General features: G+C 43.4%; 1 protein-coding gene across 2 annotated transcripts in view; it reads right to left on the bottom strand.

The window, feature by feature from the left end:
• SLC22A15 (solute carrier family 22 member 15) overlaps positions 1-17,157 on the bottom strand; it is a 52,266-nt gene that overhangs the window by 28,056 nt on the left and 7,053 nt on the right. For both annotated transcript variants that reach the window (XM_055002813.1, XM_055002814.1), the window contains exons 2-7: positions 16,839-17,051; positions 12,147-12,279; positions 8,615-8,779; positions 6,043-6,172; positions 3,683-3,898; positions 287-427 (exon numbers count right to left, since the gene is read on the bottom strand). In XM_055002813.1, coding sequence (XP_054858788.1) covers positions 287-427; positions 3,683-3,898; positions 6,043-6,172; positions 8,615-8,779; positions 12,147-12,279; positions 16,839-17,051 — 998 coding nt within the window. The remainder of the gene's footprint in view (positions 1-286; positions 428-3,682; positions 3,899-6,042; positions 6,173-8,614; positions 8,780-12,146; positions 12,280-16,838; positions 17,052-17,157) is intronic.

Genomic DNA, 17,157 nt, shown 5'->3' with positions numbered 1-17,157 from the left:
TACGGCAAACTAACAAGCTACAAATGCTAGCTAAACATCCCAATTGCAATCTCTCAATGAAGCCTAAGAATCCATTATTTCGACTGACCTTTTCATAAAGATCAATATCAAATTAAATACAAATAAAGAACAAGAACCTCATACGTGGAAGAAAAATGTATCCATTATACCCACTGTCTTAAAAGAACTGTGATTAATAGCATTTACAAAGATTATTAAAATCGTAACGAAAGTTTAGTAGAGTCTGTGTGGCAAGGTTCAAAGCTCCCTGCAGTTCAACACTTACCATTTTTGATTAATCAAGTAGATACAGAGCGGGTATGCGGGAATCTCTATCAGTCCAGAAAGAGCCAGGTTGGCATAGATGCTGCCTCCCAGGTCACCCACATTGAGAGTAAGACCGTAATAAACTAAGCTGCATACAAACCTGTGGGGGACAGAGAACGGAAACAGGCAATGTTTAAGCGAGGAAGCATCTTGTGGCGCCATAAAGACTAACAAAAGCATTGCCTCGCGAGCCACAACCCACATTTCTTCATACACCCGACACAGTGGGCTCTCATTCATGAAAGCTTACGCCCCAATAAATGCACCAGCCTTTCGGACTTCACAAGATTCTGGCTGGAGCAGACTATCACACCTCCTCCTCTGGAACCAGACAAAGCTGGTTCAAGAAAAAAATGAAGGAAAAAGGCCCAACCCTAAAGGAATTAGGTAACCAAAAGGTTGGGAAAAACAAACCAAAGTGGACAAAATACGCATCTTCCTGTTGCTATACATATCTGACATGATCAGGCCTAGAAAGGTACATGGAGACTGGAAATAACATCACGGACTATAAATGGAAGGCTGAGATTTTTATCAATCAATATAGCACTTTTTAAAAACTCATTCTGTGCCTGATCAGGTCTATTTTACTTTATGTAATAAATAGATAAACACTGTATAGCAATTCATTAGTGACCACTGAAGAAGACTTTAATGCCAAAACACATACGGTCTGGTGATTATAGAGTTAGGTCTGGTCATTTGAAAGTGAGCTGTATGATATCTTTGTGTCTATTGCTCTTATCCTATTCATTATGGAAGAAGCCATACTGAGGTGCTATACATACAGCAATTGTTTTAATTTTATGATTTTATTGTTCTTTATTCCATTACATTTTTGTACTAGTTTTTCATTTGCTGTTTTAACATTTTGTATTTTGTTAATTTCCCACGTGCAGCCTGATCTTAACATTGAAAGTCAATGATAATATCATGCTTTATGCATGTCACAGGAAAGGACTTTTAAATGATGTGAGACTTGAGGGAGAAACTGAATTCCAGAATTTACCTGTGTACTTAAGTTTAATGCTAACCTTTAAGGTCACTTCACCGATTCACCATGTCAGACACAGAGGAACTGTTGCTCACTGGTGGTCTCTGTGGCAGTCTCGATGGCCACCCAGAATCCCACAGACCAGTACAAGTGGCAGAAGTGGCTCAGGGAAGCGATTGCCAAACAATGCACTCACATTCACTGGCACCGCTTGCATCTGGCACCCCACTTCCCTTGAAAGGAGCTTCTCCCCCACAGCCACTCCGCCAAGCCTGATCCTTGGAGCCTCAGTTCCTCTATCAAATAAATGAATACTTGCTCGACTTTGACTCAGATATCATAAAACATATCACCACATAATTTTGTGATGTGCATCGCTGGTTCCCGCCCCCCCCCCGAATATTTTCTACTGAAATAAAGGTTATCTAAACTAATGCCTATAAGATGTGTTTGGCTATTATTGAGCAATATGGAATGTGTGTCCTCAAAGTGATTTTGATTCTGCTGTTTGAGGAAAATATTTCTCTCTGTGCATATGAGTTACCATTAATCATTCAAGCCTGGGTCTTCACTATCAGGCCACTCTTTGTTCAATAACCTTTGAAAGTATTGGTGAATTTTGCAGCTTGCTTTATAGAAAGCTAGAGGCTGTGAGTTCCACATTCCTCTTCCCAGAAATTTAATTCATCAGATATGGCTGTCGTCAGGCATCAGCGCAAGCTAAATTATGAAGGCGTACAAAATTTTGGTGTATTATGCAACACATAAGCCATGCCTCTGATAATTTTGTCTACAGGTAAAATCTGAAAAATAAGAATGTTCAGGAGGTTACACATATTCGACACCACAATCCGTAATCATTTGAATAAACTGTGGATCTGTTTCAGCCCTTTCTAGATACATGTTATAAACAAGCCAATTTTCTTAATCGGCAGGATGCAAAATTCATCTAGGACTTGCACATTTACATCTGTTCAAACTTTAAAAATGCAGAAAATCCCAAAAAGAACTAAGAATCAAGATGGTAAAAGATGGCCTAGATCCACAGAGGGAAACATACAGACCCCAGAGGAACTGAACCAAAGCAGACTGTGCCTAACTCCATGTGGTATCTGAGATATTAAAATAAACCAAGGCCGAGTGCAGTCGTGGTGCTCACTGCATGGCTCGCAAGGAGCAACGTTGGCCTTTACCATCAGCCAAAAGAGCTGCACGACTACTGTATGCCCTGCCCACTCACCCCAAACATTCACATGCACTAACGCATGTTACTAATATTAATAGCTGTAGCTTACCACGATGACCTTACTATTGATCAGAGTACCACTAAGCATAGAGCGATGTCTATTCCTACTGGTGCTGAGCCTTGGCCAGCCCTTACGCATCGTCTGGGCTAAAGAGAAGGGCTCGCAAGTCAGACAGCTGACAAAACAGGGTGCAAGTGTTCCAAAATGCTTTATTAGACTGTATGTTAAAAATAAATGCTTCCCCATGTTAAAAGTCCCCTTCAAATTAAACTTCAGGAGACGGGGTGGATAGAACCTCTCTCCATGCTAAGTTTTCTACTTGCAAGGAGTTCAGTATGGTGTGGCGGTTAGTGTCAGACTGGAATAGGGAAGACCCAGGTTCAAATCTCCCCTAGAAACCTGCTGGATGATCTTGGGCCAGTCCCACACTCTCAGCTGAAACTGCTTTGAGTTTCCATGGAGGAGAAAGGCAGCGTATAACTGAAGTACATAAAATGTTTCATGACCCCACTAGGGACAGTACTATAAGTTACACTAATATAAAATAGTAAAAAGTCCAGTAGCCCCTTTAAGACTAATCAACTTTATTGTAGCATAAGCTTTTGAGAACCACAGCTCTCTTTGTCAGATGAAGAGATGCAGCTGACAGAGAGCTGTGGTTCTCGAAAGCGTATGCTACAATAAATTTGGTTAGTCTTAAAGGTGCTACTGGACTCTTTACTATTTTGCAACTTCAGATTATCACAGCTAACTCCTCTGGACTTATATAAAAATTATGATAACTTGTAGCAAGGCATGCAGGTTTCTCCAGATGTGCTTTAATTCAATATATGTATTTACTATGGAAAAAACTGGTGTAATTTTTGTTTCCCACTATACTTATAATGTATAACACTGCCCTAATTAAGACTCATCTATCAAAAGAATCAGAATTACCAAGACCTTTTAATTAAGAAGTTTCCGGGATGATAAGAAACAACAGAAGCTAGGTGATCAAAACAAATAATAATAAAGAGCAAACTCTCTCTGAAGATATAACGTGCCTATCTGGCTGCATCTCAATGACATCATAGTAGCAGAACTTCAAAATCAGACCCAAATACAGTGCAAGTACCAGATGAACATCATAATCAGAGTCCGCCCCAGAAGGATCTTGTATCGGAACAAGTCGAGGATGCTACCAGCCTCCTTGTGGCTCCTCTCCGATGGCAGTTTAAGCAAAAAAGTGCACTTTGGCTTGTGGTTCCTCTTTGCAATGAGGCAGAGAGAATCCTCAGCTTCACTCAGCTGCCCCTGTGAGTACAGCCAGCGAGGCGATTCAGGAACGAACCTGAAATATAAGAACAGTTCACAGATGGCAGCAGAGACAGTTTGTTGCTTCGCTGATCTTTCCGGTCAAGTGCAACATATTGCAAACACGTTCTGTACTACAGGAAGAACCACAGCTGTTTCACACAGCAGAGGCAAGGAAAAAAAATGAGTAAATGCTTAGCATCCAACACAGCACTGAGTACAGCGGATTCTGAGGCCCAAGCTACAGGTTACATTTAACCCAGAACTGCCACGGGGACAGGGAATAGGATGCCAGCTGTGACTTCTCTCTGGGAACTCAATTCCAAAATGCCACTGGGTGGGGGTGGGGGGCTGGCTCTGAGGAAGTGTTCCTTGCCCCGTGCAGGAGCTTTACGTGCAAGCATTCAGTTCATGTGCAAACAATATCCCCCTGGGGCTGTTCTGGGTCAGGAGAATGGCAGAGGGAGGGAGGGAGCCTGGAACCCTTCTTCCCCCTGCTCAATGGCCTTGATCCAGATCAGGCCCCTGTGGCACTTCAGAATTGAATTCCTGCAGGCAACTCGCAGCTAGCATACAGTTGCAAACCCCCATGGTTGCCTCATGTTAAACGTATTACTGAGTCCAGGCCTGCCAATGCCATCTAAACAGAGGTACGCCCTTCTGAGTCCATTGATTTTAATAAGGGTGTAACTGCTTGGGATGGTACTGTGAATATGCAAACACAGACTTAATAAAACCTTTGACACAATTCAGTCACATGCAACTAAAATGCGCAAATAATGCAACGACAGGGTGGATTCCAAACCGGTTGGTGAACCTGTTGCCCTTCCCAAATTCAGAAATGGCTGGTCTTAAATATTAAACCTGAATTAGATGCTAGAATGCTTGTTTTCTTTTGCCTCACTCTTGTTTCTCTTCAGGCTACAGTCTGCATTTAGCTTAAGGCATCTGAAAACAGACTATGTTCTAAAACTGGTAACAACTTCATTTTCTACGTTTTAAATGAATTAGCTGAACTCTTCAGATTTCCAAACATAAAAATGTAAGAAGTTCTATTTATAGCAAACTGGAAACCCCTTATTGACTTTCCGTGTGAAACTGAAAAAAATCAACTGATGATCTATGGATTTGAAGAGTAAGAAGGGAAAAAGGATTACAGAAAAAGTTTTATTCTTATAACAACAGAACAAGTGTGAACTCTGTAATCATGTTAATATTTGTCGTAAAGAAAAAAGTTTTCCTATTTTTTTCTTTTCTTTACTCTTTCTTTGTTTTCTTTTTGTTCCTTTATACTTTTTGTTTTTTAAACTCTATCAATAACATTCAATTAGCAAAAATGTAAGAAGCTGTTAATCAGCCCCAGAAAAAACAATGTTTAGGTGCTTAAAAACCATTGAATAAGGCACATAATTGCTTGATAAGTACATTAGTCACTGACTAACATTTGTTTCCTTAGTTTTCCTAACTTCTCTGCAGTCACATTAGTAAAAAAGCTTTTTTAAAAAAGTGTTGACTTTCAACATTAAAATAAGATTTAGGAATGCTCAGAAATATCTTGGAAACTTAAGGGTTATCTACAATTTGCATCCAGGCTGCCAATGGTATGAGGGTGTAGGAAATTATTAGGTGACTCAAGTTCGATAGTGATATCAAAACCATGCCTTCAGCTCACCGGATCAACTTTACAGGCAGCGTTTATTACATTCTGCCAAATAGCTGCCGATAAGCATTTCCATGTAAAATCAAACAAACTCAACAAGCAGCGTCTGGGACACTTGCATCAAGAAGCACATGCAGGTACATGAGCAGCAATGCGTAATCTGTACCACTCCCTCTGAAGCGCTAGTTGGCATTGGTGCTCTTGCCAAACAGATGTGGGACGACTGTGATGACTATCTCATATTTATCAACTATCCCTAGACAGAGGCTACTTAAAGATTTTCCAAGGGGCCTACCCTCCAAGAGTGACTTCACAAAGGATTCAGAGGTCTCTAAAGTTGAAAAGCTCAGAAGATAACTTCTTGGAGAAGGGACAGAAATATGAGTAAGGGGAAAAAAATGAGCAAACAGGAAAAAAAATCTTTTGGGTGCAACAGAGGAACACACACTGACAAGTAACTCCCACATCTCTGCATGAATACCACCACCACCACCAGAATGAGTTTAAGACAGTTAACTTACAGAGAGAGCAGGAAGACTACTGTTCCCTCCAGGTTAACCACAATTGCCAACATCCTCCAGGAGCGAATGAGATATCCTAGCAAAGCATACTGAGCAATTCCCACAGCAAAGAACAGGCCACCAATTGATCCTAATATATGGCAGGCAGGGGGAGAAAAGTGTTATTGACCATATACGGGGACTTAAAACAGAAAATACATGCTAAAAAAGGCTACCTGAACAAAGATGTGAAGGCAACAGACCTCATATTGAAAGCAGTTGGTACTTCTTTATGTCTTTTTCTGTTAATTAATCCTAACTCATTTTTCTGTACCACATTTTAGCCTGCACTGGACTACAATGCATGCAAGTTATACCATAAATTATGAAGATAGTTTCAGGGTAGCTGTGTTAGAGCCAAGCTACAAGTGGCGCCTGACACAGGTTGGACACTTGTCGGCTTCCCTCAAGTTTTGATGGGAAATGTAGGCGTCCTGGTGTTACAGCTTGGCTCTCCATTACAGCTGCAAGACCAGGACGCCTACATTTCCCATCAAAACTTGAGGGAAACTGACAAGTGTCCAACCTGTGTCAGGCGTCACTTGTAGCTTGGCTCTGAGTCTGTAGTAGAAGAGCAGGATTCAGGTCCAGTAGCACTTTAAAGACCAACTAGATTTCCAGGGTATGAGCTTTCGAGAGTCAAAGCTCCCTCTCAGAGGCTGCCACCTTAGGTCTCAAATAACTTCACTGCATGAGTCCACAGATGCATGAGCTAAAGCTTTTAATAATATAAGAGTTCAGTACAGAAAGACTTTCTTGATAGGAATGGCTGTCCCCTCCCGCTGTTAAGCATTACATTCTTCAGGCACTACCCACCCTACTCTAAACCCCTCCTTTTTGCTAGGTTCCCATCTATGCAGAGAAAGGAAGTACAGTGAAAGAAAGCAGAACTGTTGTGATTAAAAATCCATGGCCGTGCTGATAACTGCATTCCTTCTTAGTGTCTCACAGCTTCTCACGCTGCATCTCCAGCACTCCCAAAGTATGTCAAAGACCCTAATAGCGCTCCCAAAGAAGATCAGGCCTGCAGCACACCAGTGAACCCCAAACCCCCAGAGTACGGCAGGGGCCAAGACGACCCCTGACGCTCCCTGACCCTTGAAAGCTCAGGCCCTGGAAATCCAGCTGGACTTTAAGGTGCTGCTGGACCCAAACCATAAATTATGAACATTTAAAGGCCGATTTTTGTCATAAAAGGATGCATGAGGCAGAAGCTTCTAGATGCAAAAAGGATTCAAAGCATGTTTTAAATACACTAGTTTTACTGGGAGGAAGGCAGACATGCTAAATCCATGCATATGACTCATTACGAAAGACATTATTTTTAGAAATCAGGAAATCCAAAACACAGCCTTCTACATCTTCTCATTTTGTGGCGTGGTCCTCCTTTCTGCACGAATTTGCCCTGCAAAACTACCACGGATTGCTGCCTGTGCCATCTACTGAACAAGCATTAGATATCTATCCATTATTGTCCTAAAAGGTACTATCGTATAACTAGGTATTAAACTCTGAAGAGAGATTGTTCTTCCAAGTGGAGAACTATCTTGTTGCTCTATGATGAAATGCATCACTTTCTAGAACTTCACATATTAATTACCTTGTCCTTGAAACCGACTGTACTAATCTCACACTGTGTAATCTGCCTTGAGTCTCAGTGAGAAAGGCGGACTATAAATGACATAAGTAAATAAATATATAAAATAAATTACCAATAGCTATAGCCTCAATAAGGTCAAGATTGCCTACTCTGAGTAGCAGCTGCTCTTCAGGGTCTCAGGTGGAGGCCTTCCACATCACCTCCTACCTGCATGTTTTCACTTGGAAAGCCAGAGATTGGGCCTGGGCCTTCTACAGGCAAAGTTAATGCTCTGCCACTGAGACGCAACACCATCCCTGCTAAGCCCGAGAAACCATTTAAGGTTGGTTTGCTCTAGATCACCACTTCCCACCTGCTACTGCCTTTACTTTAATGGAAGGAGAACTCACTGTTCCAAAATAACAGGGGCTTGGAGAGTTTCCGTGAGCAGAATCACTATTTTTTTTATCAGAGTCAACCACATTAGATACAAACTCTGGTCGGTATCAGCAGAACAATTTGGACACACTGCCCATATCTTGAAGAACAGAAGGTTCTAGATCTATACTCTAGATCTATAAGAGTCAGAGGACTCACTCACTTGCAAGAGATCCCACAGAGCTTTGTGACCAAAGGACTGTTTATGTGCATACCAGGAATATAAACGTGGGGCTATTTTCATACAACACATACACATCTTAACATACAAAGTCACCTTTTCTGGAATGTGTGTACAAATCATAGAGATAGCTAATCACTGCTACCTATAAGCATCTCTTTTGTGTTAACTATCTCAAGAGATGCTTATATATAGTCGTGATTAGCTTTGACTTGCTCTGAGTTGCTAGGAGGTTAACACTGTGGATGTACACATTCTATACCAAATTCAAATTTGGATTTGCCAGAGACTTAATATGACACACGTAACAAAGGCACAGTAAGTCAAAGCTCTACCTGCCAATGCCCAATAAGCAGTGCCCACACATTCGTTCAGCAGGACAAAAGCCACCAGTGACATCCCACCGTTCATTACTCCAACCAAGAAGCGAGAGATGGCAAAGAACTCGTAGGAAGGGGAGAAACCATTTGCTACAGCAAACAGGATGTCAAGGGCAAAACCTGGAAGGCAAACAGAAGACACTTCTTCAGAACACAGACAAGCAGGATCCGACCCTACCCCCAATAAGCTACTTGCTGACATAATGAAAATTTTTAATGCGGCTTTTATGGCTCTGGGAAGTCTGAGTTTCACATACACAAAAAGCACACCAGTGGATGTCTGGAGAAAAAGGAGCCCAATACAGAACACCTTAGCTAGTTAACTTGGTGAAAAAAGGCCATAAAAGCCTAATGTAATGGATTTGCATTCAGTGGCTATTTCTGCCCTAGGAGGGTGACCCACAAGGAATCAGAGAGGGGATCCTGTACAGCTGACGTATGCCGGGGGCTGGGCACGTATAAAAACTGAGGCTAAGCGACTGGCCCTGGAGTGTCCGTCCTTCTTAAGCGTTGCAAAAACTCTGGGTGCTGATAGGCAGCTGCTGCGGGAGGGGGTAGCGTGGACACTTGTGCCCCTTGTGCTTGTTTGGGAGAGGCTGAGAGAACAGGGGCTGATCTTGAAGCTGCTTAAAGGCTGCTGCTTGCAAGTTCCTGACTCACAACTCAGACTCTGCTCTACTTCTAATCCGGAATTTATTGACGTGAATGAGCTTCAAGGAAGGCTCAGCTCCAAAGAGAACTGGGGTGCCAGAAAGCAGCAGGATCCAGGCAGGATCTGACTTGGGACTAAAATGCCCTGAATTCAGCAGGGTTCACTTCACAGAGATCTAGTCTTTAGGGATGATACCTCACCCTTGTGGCTTGAGAGGTCACCTATAGATGTAAAAAAACAGTGGGGGGGACACTCCAGACCTACCCCACTCCCCGCCCCCCAATCACAAGGGGGGTGGGTGGGAACACAGCACACAGTAGATCCCTCCTGAATCTGGAGAGGGAAGCAGCACAGCTGCCCCCAGCTTCGCTTCCCCTCCCCTCCCAGAGCACAGTTCAGTCCACGGAGCATGAAGAGGAGCCGTGTTTTCCTCTGGCCCAGACCAGCACATGGCAGTGCTGGGTCTGGGGCCAACAGGCGGAAGGTCAAGCCACCATCGGATCTCAATCCCACAGGAATGGAGAGATGCCTCATCATAACCCGCTCTGAAAACTAATCCCTGCCATTGATCTGCAGTAGGAGAGAGAGATGGGTCACAGCTGCTGAGCCAAGCCAGTGGGGCCAGAAAACCAAGCTGAGCCTCTCCCATAGGGCATGCTCTTGCGCTTTCCTCTCATGCTGCCTACTTCTCTGGGCAGCATGCTGATCGTGGGCACATGCAGTCTTCCCCAAGTCCATTTTAGAAAAGTAGCATTTTCTGCATACCTGGCGCATACCCTTAAGTATGAAAAAATCCTCACCCGTCTATCTGCCTCCACAATGGAGCTTTTGTTATCCACTCAGGACAGGTGCTTGACCTTTAAGGGGTATGATTTTAACAGAAGATGCCTGTGATGAACTTAGCTGTCCAGTTTAGGCTCGCAGGTCAGAACTGCTTTCAAGAAATTATGACATTGGCATGTCTGAAAAATCTTGGGACAGAAGACCGACTGAGCTGACATTTAACTTCCTGAGGGCAGCAAGGATGGTAATGGCAAGATATTGGGAAACCATCAGAAGGGGTCTACCAAAATGGGAGATTACATGCTGCGATATCTTAAGACGTCTGAATTCAACACACATCTTTAGATCTAGGGAAGGTAGAAGTATATGGATTTGGAACTGGGGTAAAGGAAAGATATCAGTTTAGTAATAGTAGTAGTAGTAGTAGTAGTAGTAGTAGTTTAATTGTATATGGCCAAAGGCCGTCACAGGAAAGATATCAGTTTAGGGAGAGGAAGGGGAAATAGAAGGCATCCGGGGCTGAATTAGAGTGGACAGTTGATTTAAACTTATTTATTGTATTAATTCAATTTATGGAAAATATTAAGAGTGTGAAACAATTTTTAAGAACTTATTTGCCATCTAAAATACAAGTCCATCAATTCAGCAGCTTCCCATGAACCAATGCCAGAATAACTAATTCATCTTTGCTAGAAGAAAATTTCCCCCAAACACTGAAGGAGACTGTTCTGAGGTTACATTTAAAAAACTGCTTTAAGATCTAGCCAACTGCTGACCTGCCTCAAGCTTTGCTTGTGAGGGGCGGGGGTAAAGTGACTGAACACGTAGTGGCAAAGAAACTCCCAATCTACCTGGCTGACCCACCTGTCCTTTTGGCTCACCTCGCTTCAGGCCAACTTTTGGGACCAAAACAGCTTTAATTGCTCTGGTGGATTATCTCTGTTTACAATCACTTTTTGCTAATCCTTTTAGACCTGCAGCTTTTGAAACTGCAGATCAAACTCAGTTGGAGTACCTGACAAAAGGGAGTGAGCGAGACAGGGAGCTCCTGTCATTAGTTTTCATCTTTTCTTTCAGACTAGGTGCAAAGCTTCCATCAAAGAGGCTGAATCCTCAGCACGGGGGTTGGAATACGGTGTGCCACAGGGCTCTGTCCTCTCACCAATGCACTTTAACATCTATGTCAAGCCACTCAACGAAGCCGTCCATATATCTGGTTGGTCAATCTGTGGATGACACCCAACTGTGTATCTCTGTATTTCCAGAGGTAGCGGTCGTGGTCCTAAACCAATGCCCTGATGCTCCCTGCAAGCAACTGGATGAAGGCAAATCAGCTGAAACGGAGTCCAGACGAGACGGAGGCCGTGTTGGCTGGGAAGGCGGCCTTGCCCTTTGTGGATGGGATTCGCCTGTTACTATTCCATTGCGTTGAGAGCTTAGCAGCACACCTGGACCCACCTTTGCTAATGGAGAGAGAGGCTGGAAGAGTCCCTCGGGCCTCGTTTGTGACCCGCCTTCCCTTACAGACTTCGTCAACCTGGCAACACTGAGCCAGCCCTCCAAAACCTTTAGACTAGATTACTGTAGCACACTCTACACGAGGCTGCCCTCGAAGGCAATTCAGACTTTTCACCTAGCACAAAATGTGGCCGTCCATCGTTGGGACTGGGACTAGTTGTGCCTATTGCACCAGTTTTACAACACCAGAACTCACCACCTATAAGGTTCCAGGCTCAATCTGAAGTACTGGTTCTTATCCTGAAGTCCTTCAAGGCCTGGGGCCATGCACACCTCTGCCTTGGAAACATACTTCAGCAGCCCATGTGCTTGACTTTTCTGTTGTGGCATCTGCCCTGGGGAATGGGCTCTCAGTGAGAAACACTGCTTGTGAAGCACTCCAATAACACAGGGCTTTCTTTTAAAACATGAGGACGGAAGATGGTGCTACCACTCAACAGTACTGGAGTTTCTTCAAGCCTTTCCTTGGTCATAACACACTCTGAAGACGGCACCGAGAAAAACTGAAGTTTCCCTGCACATATCATTTCTTACCTACAAGGTAGACCTTCTTTCGTCCGAAGCGGTCTGAGAGCTGGCCGAATGCAATCACTCCAACAAAGACACCGCTGAAGAAAAAGGAACTGGCAGCACTGACCTTGTATGATGTGTTTCCGATTAAAAACCACTAGGGGGAGAAGAAGCAGCATTAGGCAAAGTCTGACCGAACAAAAAGCAAGGACGGTCTTTTTACAACGCGGAAACCTCTTAACAGTATAGAAGAGGAAATCTTATTAAAAAGCCCCCTGCCTGCTCCTCCTCAGCACAGCACAGCACAGACTCAGCACCTCAAAAGTAAACTGTGGAGAAGGGGTTACACTTTCAAAACAAAGTAAATGTGGTTAGAATTTTTCACTTTATTTTTTCCCCCATAGATGCATACGCATTTCTAATGCTCATACACAATAAGTCACCTTGAGCCAAGAGGAAAGGTGGGGTATAAATATTTTTGTAATTAGTTAATTAAGCCTGCAGGAAGAGAATTTAGACAGGATGGGCTAAAACAACAAGCACTCTTAAAGCATTGACCTTAGCATATTGACAGTCAGTAACAAAAACCTGGCTGCTCAGAAGGCCATAACCAGCAACATCATCAGCTAATAAAACAAATATAATTAGCCAGAAGAACTCTCTTCAGCAGCCACTTATCAAAACAAATGGCAAGTATAAAAATGTAGATACTTCAGCAGAATGGGCAAGAGAATGGGCTCCTGGCAGGCAAAGAAGCTGGGACCACGGGAAGAAGCAGACCGGTCTTTAAGGTTTCTAAGCTCCGTGGCAGCCTGAACACCAAACCCGGGAGACCATTTTGGGAAGAATGACTCAGAAAGCTCCATGGACGGAAATCAACAAAATATTCTTAGAACTAGAAAAAAGTCTCAGAACCAGACTAACCCTGCAATTCTAAGAAGTGTTACCCCAGTCGAAACCCATTGAAATCAATCAGCTTAGACTGGAGTAACTCTTCTTGGGAAGTCACCCTATTATAACATGTGTTACAGTGTTACTATCAGAGACTTCAAAAACTCACAAAGGAGGAATGCAGCATGAAACCTCTACAGGTTTCACAGGAAGCAATCAGGTTTTTCCAGGGCTTTTTTTCAGCCGGAACACAGTGGAACGGAGTTCCAGAACCGCTTGAAAATGGTCACATGGCTGGTGGCCCCGCCTCCAGATCGCCAGACAGAGGGGAGTAAACCCCCCTCTGTCTGGAGATCAGGGGGCGGGGCCACCAGCCATGTGACCGTTTTCTCCGAGGGTGCAGGCACCTCTCCCAGTAAACACAGTTGTATGAAATAACTAAGCTTAATATCCTTACTCACAACTTCTTGCCTGCAATTCTTAAAGGAACTGTTTGACTACCGATGTTGTACAAGTTGTAGCTTGGGAGATTTAATACTGTGTTTTCTGGTAACAGCTACCAAATATTATTATTTATAGTCCACCTTTCTTACTGAGACCGAAGGTAGATTGCACAGTGCAAGTGAAAATACATCATAATCCACAGCTAGGACATTTACTGAGCAAAGTACAACAATGAACAACAGTTAGGACATTCAGTGAAACAGATACAGTAAGGTATGGTAGCAGAAAATTTGAAAACATGTATAAAGCCAAGCACAGAGATGAAATCTTTCTGAAACAAAGCATAACTAATTTACATGGCATGTTTAGCAACGTAGAAACTCCCAAGTAGGTGCATATCTACATCAGCAGAAAGTACCCAACAGTGTAGCGTATAGTCCCTGTCCCTACCAAGGCATCTTGAGCAATTTCTTATGACATAGCCCTATAATCTGGGTAGAAAGCCGTCCTGAATAATTCAGTTTTGCATAGTTTGTGGAAAGCCAGGAGAGTGGGTGCTTTCCTGACCTCCTCAGGCAAGCCATTCCATAAGGTGGGGGCTACCACAGAAGGCATGTGTATAGGCAGCTGATGATTTTGCCCAGCTGCAGGGTGGTATCTTCAGAAGGCCCTGTTCCAATGAGTGAAGCTGCCATGGCAGAACATAGGGGGAGAAGCAATTATGTAGATATGGGGGACCAAGGCCATGAAGGGTTTTGAATGTGACAGTCATGACCTTCAACTGAGCCTGGTAACTGATGAGTGACTGCAGAATGGGAGTGATACGCACACTCTGCCAGATTTAACAACAAGGTAAAAGCACAAGAAGAGAACTCCAGGTGCCTTGTGGCAGAACAAGTTGTCTCAGCCAGCTGCTGTGTGGCCATTGTTGACACTTATCAAGGACACACATCCTATCTTTTACTACCATTACTGCAATCTGGATTCCATCAAGAAAAGTAGGAGATCAACACTGTATGGGACAGTATAGATTTACAACTTCTGGTATTACATCTATTAAAATGTCAAACACAGGTTCTGATTTCCTTTTTCTTAAAAGATTATTGTTATGTTTTTCCTGTAGGTAAGTTTTTACATTTTATTTCTGTGTTAATGTGTGTGTGTGTTTTTAATTGTTACTGTGAAAGCTAGTTTGGTGTAGTGGTTAAAAGCGATAGGACTCTAATCTGGAGAGCCGGGTTTGATTCCCACTCCTCTGCTTAAAGCCAGCTGGGTGACCTTGGATCAGTCACAGCTCTTCCAGAGCTCTCTCAGCCCCACCCACCTCACAGGGTGATTATTGTTGTGGGGATAATAACACTTTATAAACCACTCTAAGTGGGCATTATGTTGTCCTGAAGGGCGGTATATAAATCAAATGTTGTTATTATTATTAAATACAGACTTCTGAGGAAAAGGAGGGGGACTGGATAGGTGAAAAGAGTGTGATCTGACTGGATAGTGGTTGTACCTAGGGGGAGGAGTGAACTGCAGTTTTTAGTCAGTGCTGATGGAAGAGGTTTTCAGTCTTTGGAAGTCTCAAATGATTGTGTGTGTGCAGCTGGGTCAGTTTGGGTATATCTGAGATAGAGGTTATTCTATCTAGGTCAGGCAAACTGTGTGGAAAGAAAGGCCTGAGTGAATCTATGTCTGCGTGGATGAGAGTTTTTACTGTTAGTGAAGATATGTGTGGAAAATTAGTCTGTGTAACTGAGTCTGTGAAAAAGATTATTATTTTTAAACCACCAAGTGTAAGAACTGCCAAGCTTAAGAACTATTCTGAAATACGCTTAGTAAAACTCTGCAACCATAACATTTGTGTACTTATAAATAAATTATACTTTTGTTTAAGGGGAAAAAATCTCCTTTTTTCCTCACAACCACCCTCACCCTGGCCATATCAAAGTACCATCTATAACAAGTCTTCCTATATTATCAGGTCTGAGAAAAGCCTTTGGTGGAAGCCGAAACCTTTTGAGGGAGCCAAGATCTCAGAGGCAGCAATATAATACAAACACAAAGGGGAAGGTGTACTCTAAGGTAAAAGCTTGGGTAAAGGAATGAACAACTGAAACTCCATGACAGCGGAAATAAAAAGTGTTTGTTGGTTGTGACCACAGCCAGATAAAGTTAAGGAGAAGCTGAATCAAAGGTCCAAATGCAAAGATTTAAAACAAACAAGCAAATCATTACAGTGTTGTTAGCATTTGATATTTTGTGCAGCCTGTCATCTTTGACTTCCAGTGAGGCAAATTATTTAGGTGGCTAAGCAGTGCCTCCAAGAAAGACAGAGGACAGATTACTTCTCAGAGAGTCGTCAACCTAACCACAAAACCAGGAAGAACCTCTTCCCAAAAAACCAGAAGGGCTGGTAAGGAGAGGCAATCAGTCAAAAGGTACAGCTGAGAAAATGAAACTAGGATGCTGCTAAGAAGGAAAAATGGTGGTGGTGACACTTCCTGACTAGGGTTGCCAGCTCTAGGTTGGGAAAATCCTGGAGATTTTGGGGGTGGAGCTTGGAGAAGGTGGGGTTTGGGAGGGGAGGGGCCTCAGCCATAGAATCCACCCCTCAAAGCAGCCATTTTCTCCAGAGGAACAGAACTCTTGTCAGCTGGAGATCAGTTGTAATTGTGGGAGATCTCGTCACCACCTGGAAGCTGGCAACCCTACTCCTGACACACACGCTTGGTACTATGCAAGTAAAACTTAAACTAGTAACATAACTTGGTGCCTGCACAGGTCCATTTAATGAAACAAGTATACAGAGAGGAATTCCAGAACAAATAAAGAGCCCATTCTCAAGATGGTGTCGGATGAAGAAAAAAAATCCTAATTCCTGTGAAGGTGGCAAACTCCAGGCTGGGAAATTCTTAGTGATACAAGGTGGAGCCTGAGGGAGGACGGGGTATAAAGCAGGCATTTTCTCCAGGAAAACTGTAGTCCAAAGAGCAGTTATATTTCTAGATCTCCAGCCCCCACCTGGAGGCTGGCAACCCACTTTACACTGCCAAACTTATACTGGATAACATAACAGATTTAGGGAGAATGTCGGTTGTGCTATAAAATTCACATTGCTGTTAAAACAAAGCAGCTCTGATATGCCAAGCACAGAAAGAACATGTTTCTTTTGGAACTTGGGAGGCAGTTATAAACCGGCTACCCTTTTATTCCAGTCCTGCACACAACCATTTTCTGTTGCTTTTAGAAGGAGGGAGATGACACCCGTGAACTAACATGAACAGAGTGTATCCTTTTCAGATGGTCACCCGGCCATGATTCAATGCACTGATTAGGAAGTTCAACACCCCCAGGCTGGCCACAGGAAACCTGCTGTTCCGTTACCTCGGAGGCAATAGACGTAAAGCTGCCACTGAAGTGAACGTGCTTGTGGACTTCGCTGCCATTGGCTGTTAGCAACCACCTTCCAAAAGCTCTTTCTTCACTCGCAGACTGGTTGCTATGGCTCCAATTAGCGGTGTTCCCTTTGAGATCCCAGTAGTAAGGAGGTGTCGCCCCCACCAGCGCAATGAGGATCGCTTCGCTGGCAACGTAGAGCTGAAACAATACAGAACAAGTGTCAAGATCGACATCAGGATAAGCGGCAACTGTCATGCATTCCAAGAACCGATTTCCTCGTTGCGGCAACACAATTGCCCAAGGG

The sequence above is a fragment of the Eublepharis macularius genome, chromosome 18 (genome assembly GCF_028583425.1).
Source record: "Eublepharis macularius isolate TG4126 chromosome 18, MPM_Emac_v1.0, whole genome shotgun sequence".
In the NCBI taxonomy this organism is placed as follows: Eukaryota; Metazoa; Chordata; class Lepidosauria; order Squamata; family Eublepharidae; genus Eublepharis; species Eublepharis macularius.
The sequence above is the reverse complement of the archived record's forward strand: the minus strand, read 5'-3'. Positions and strand labels throughout refer to the sequence as shown.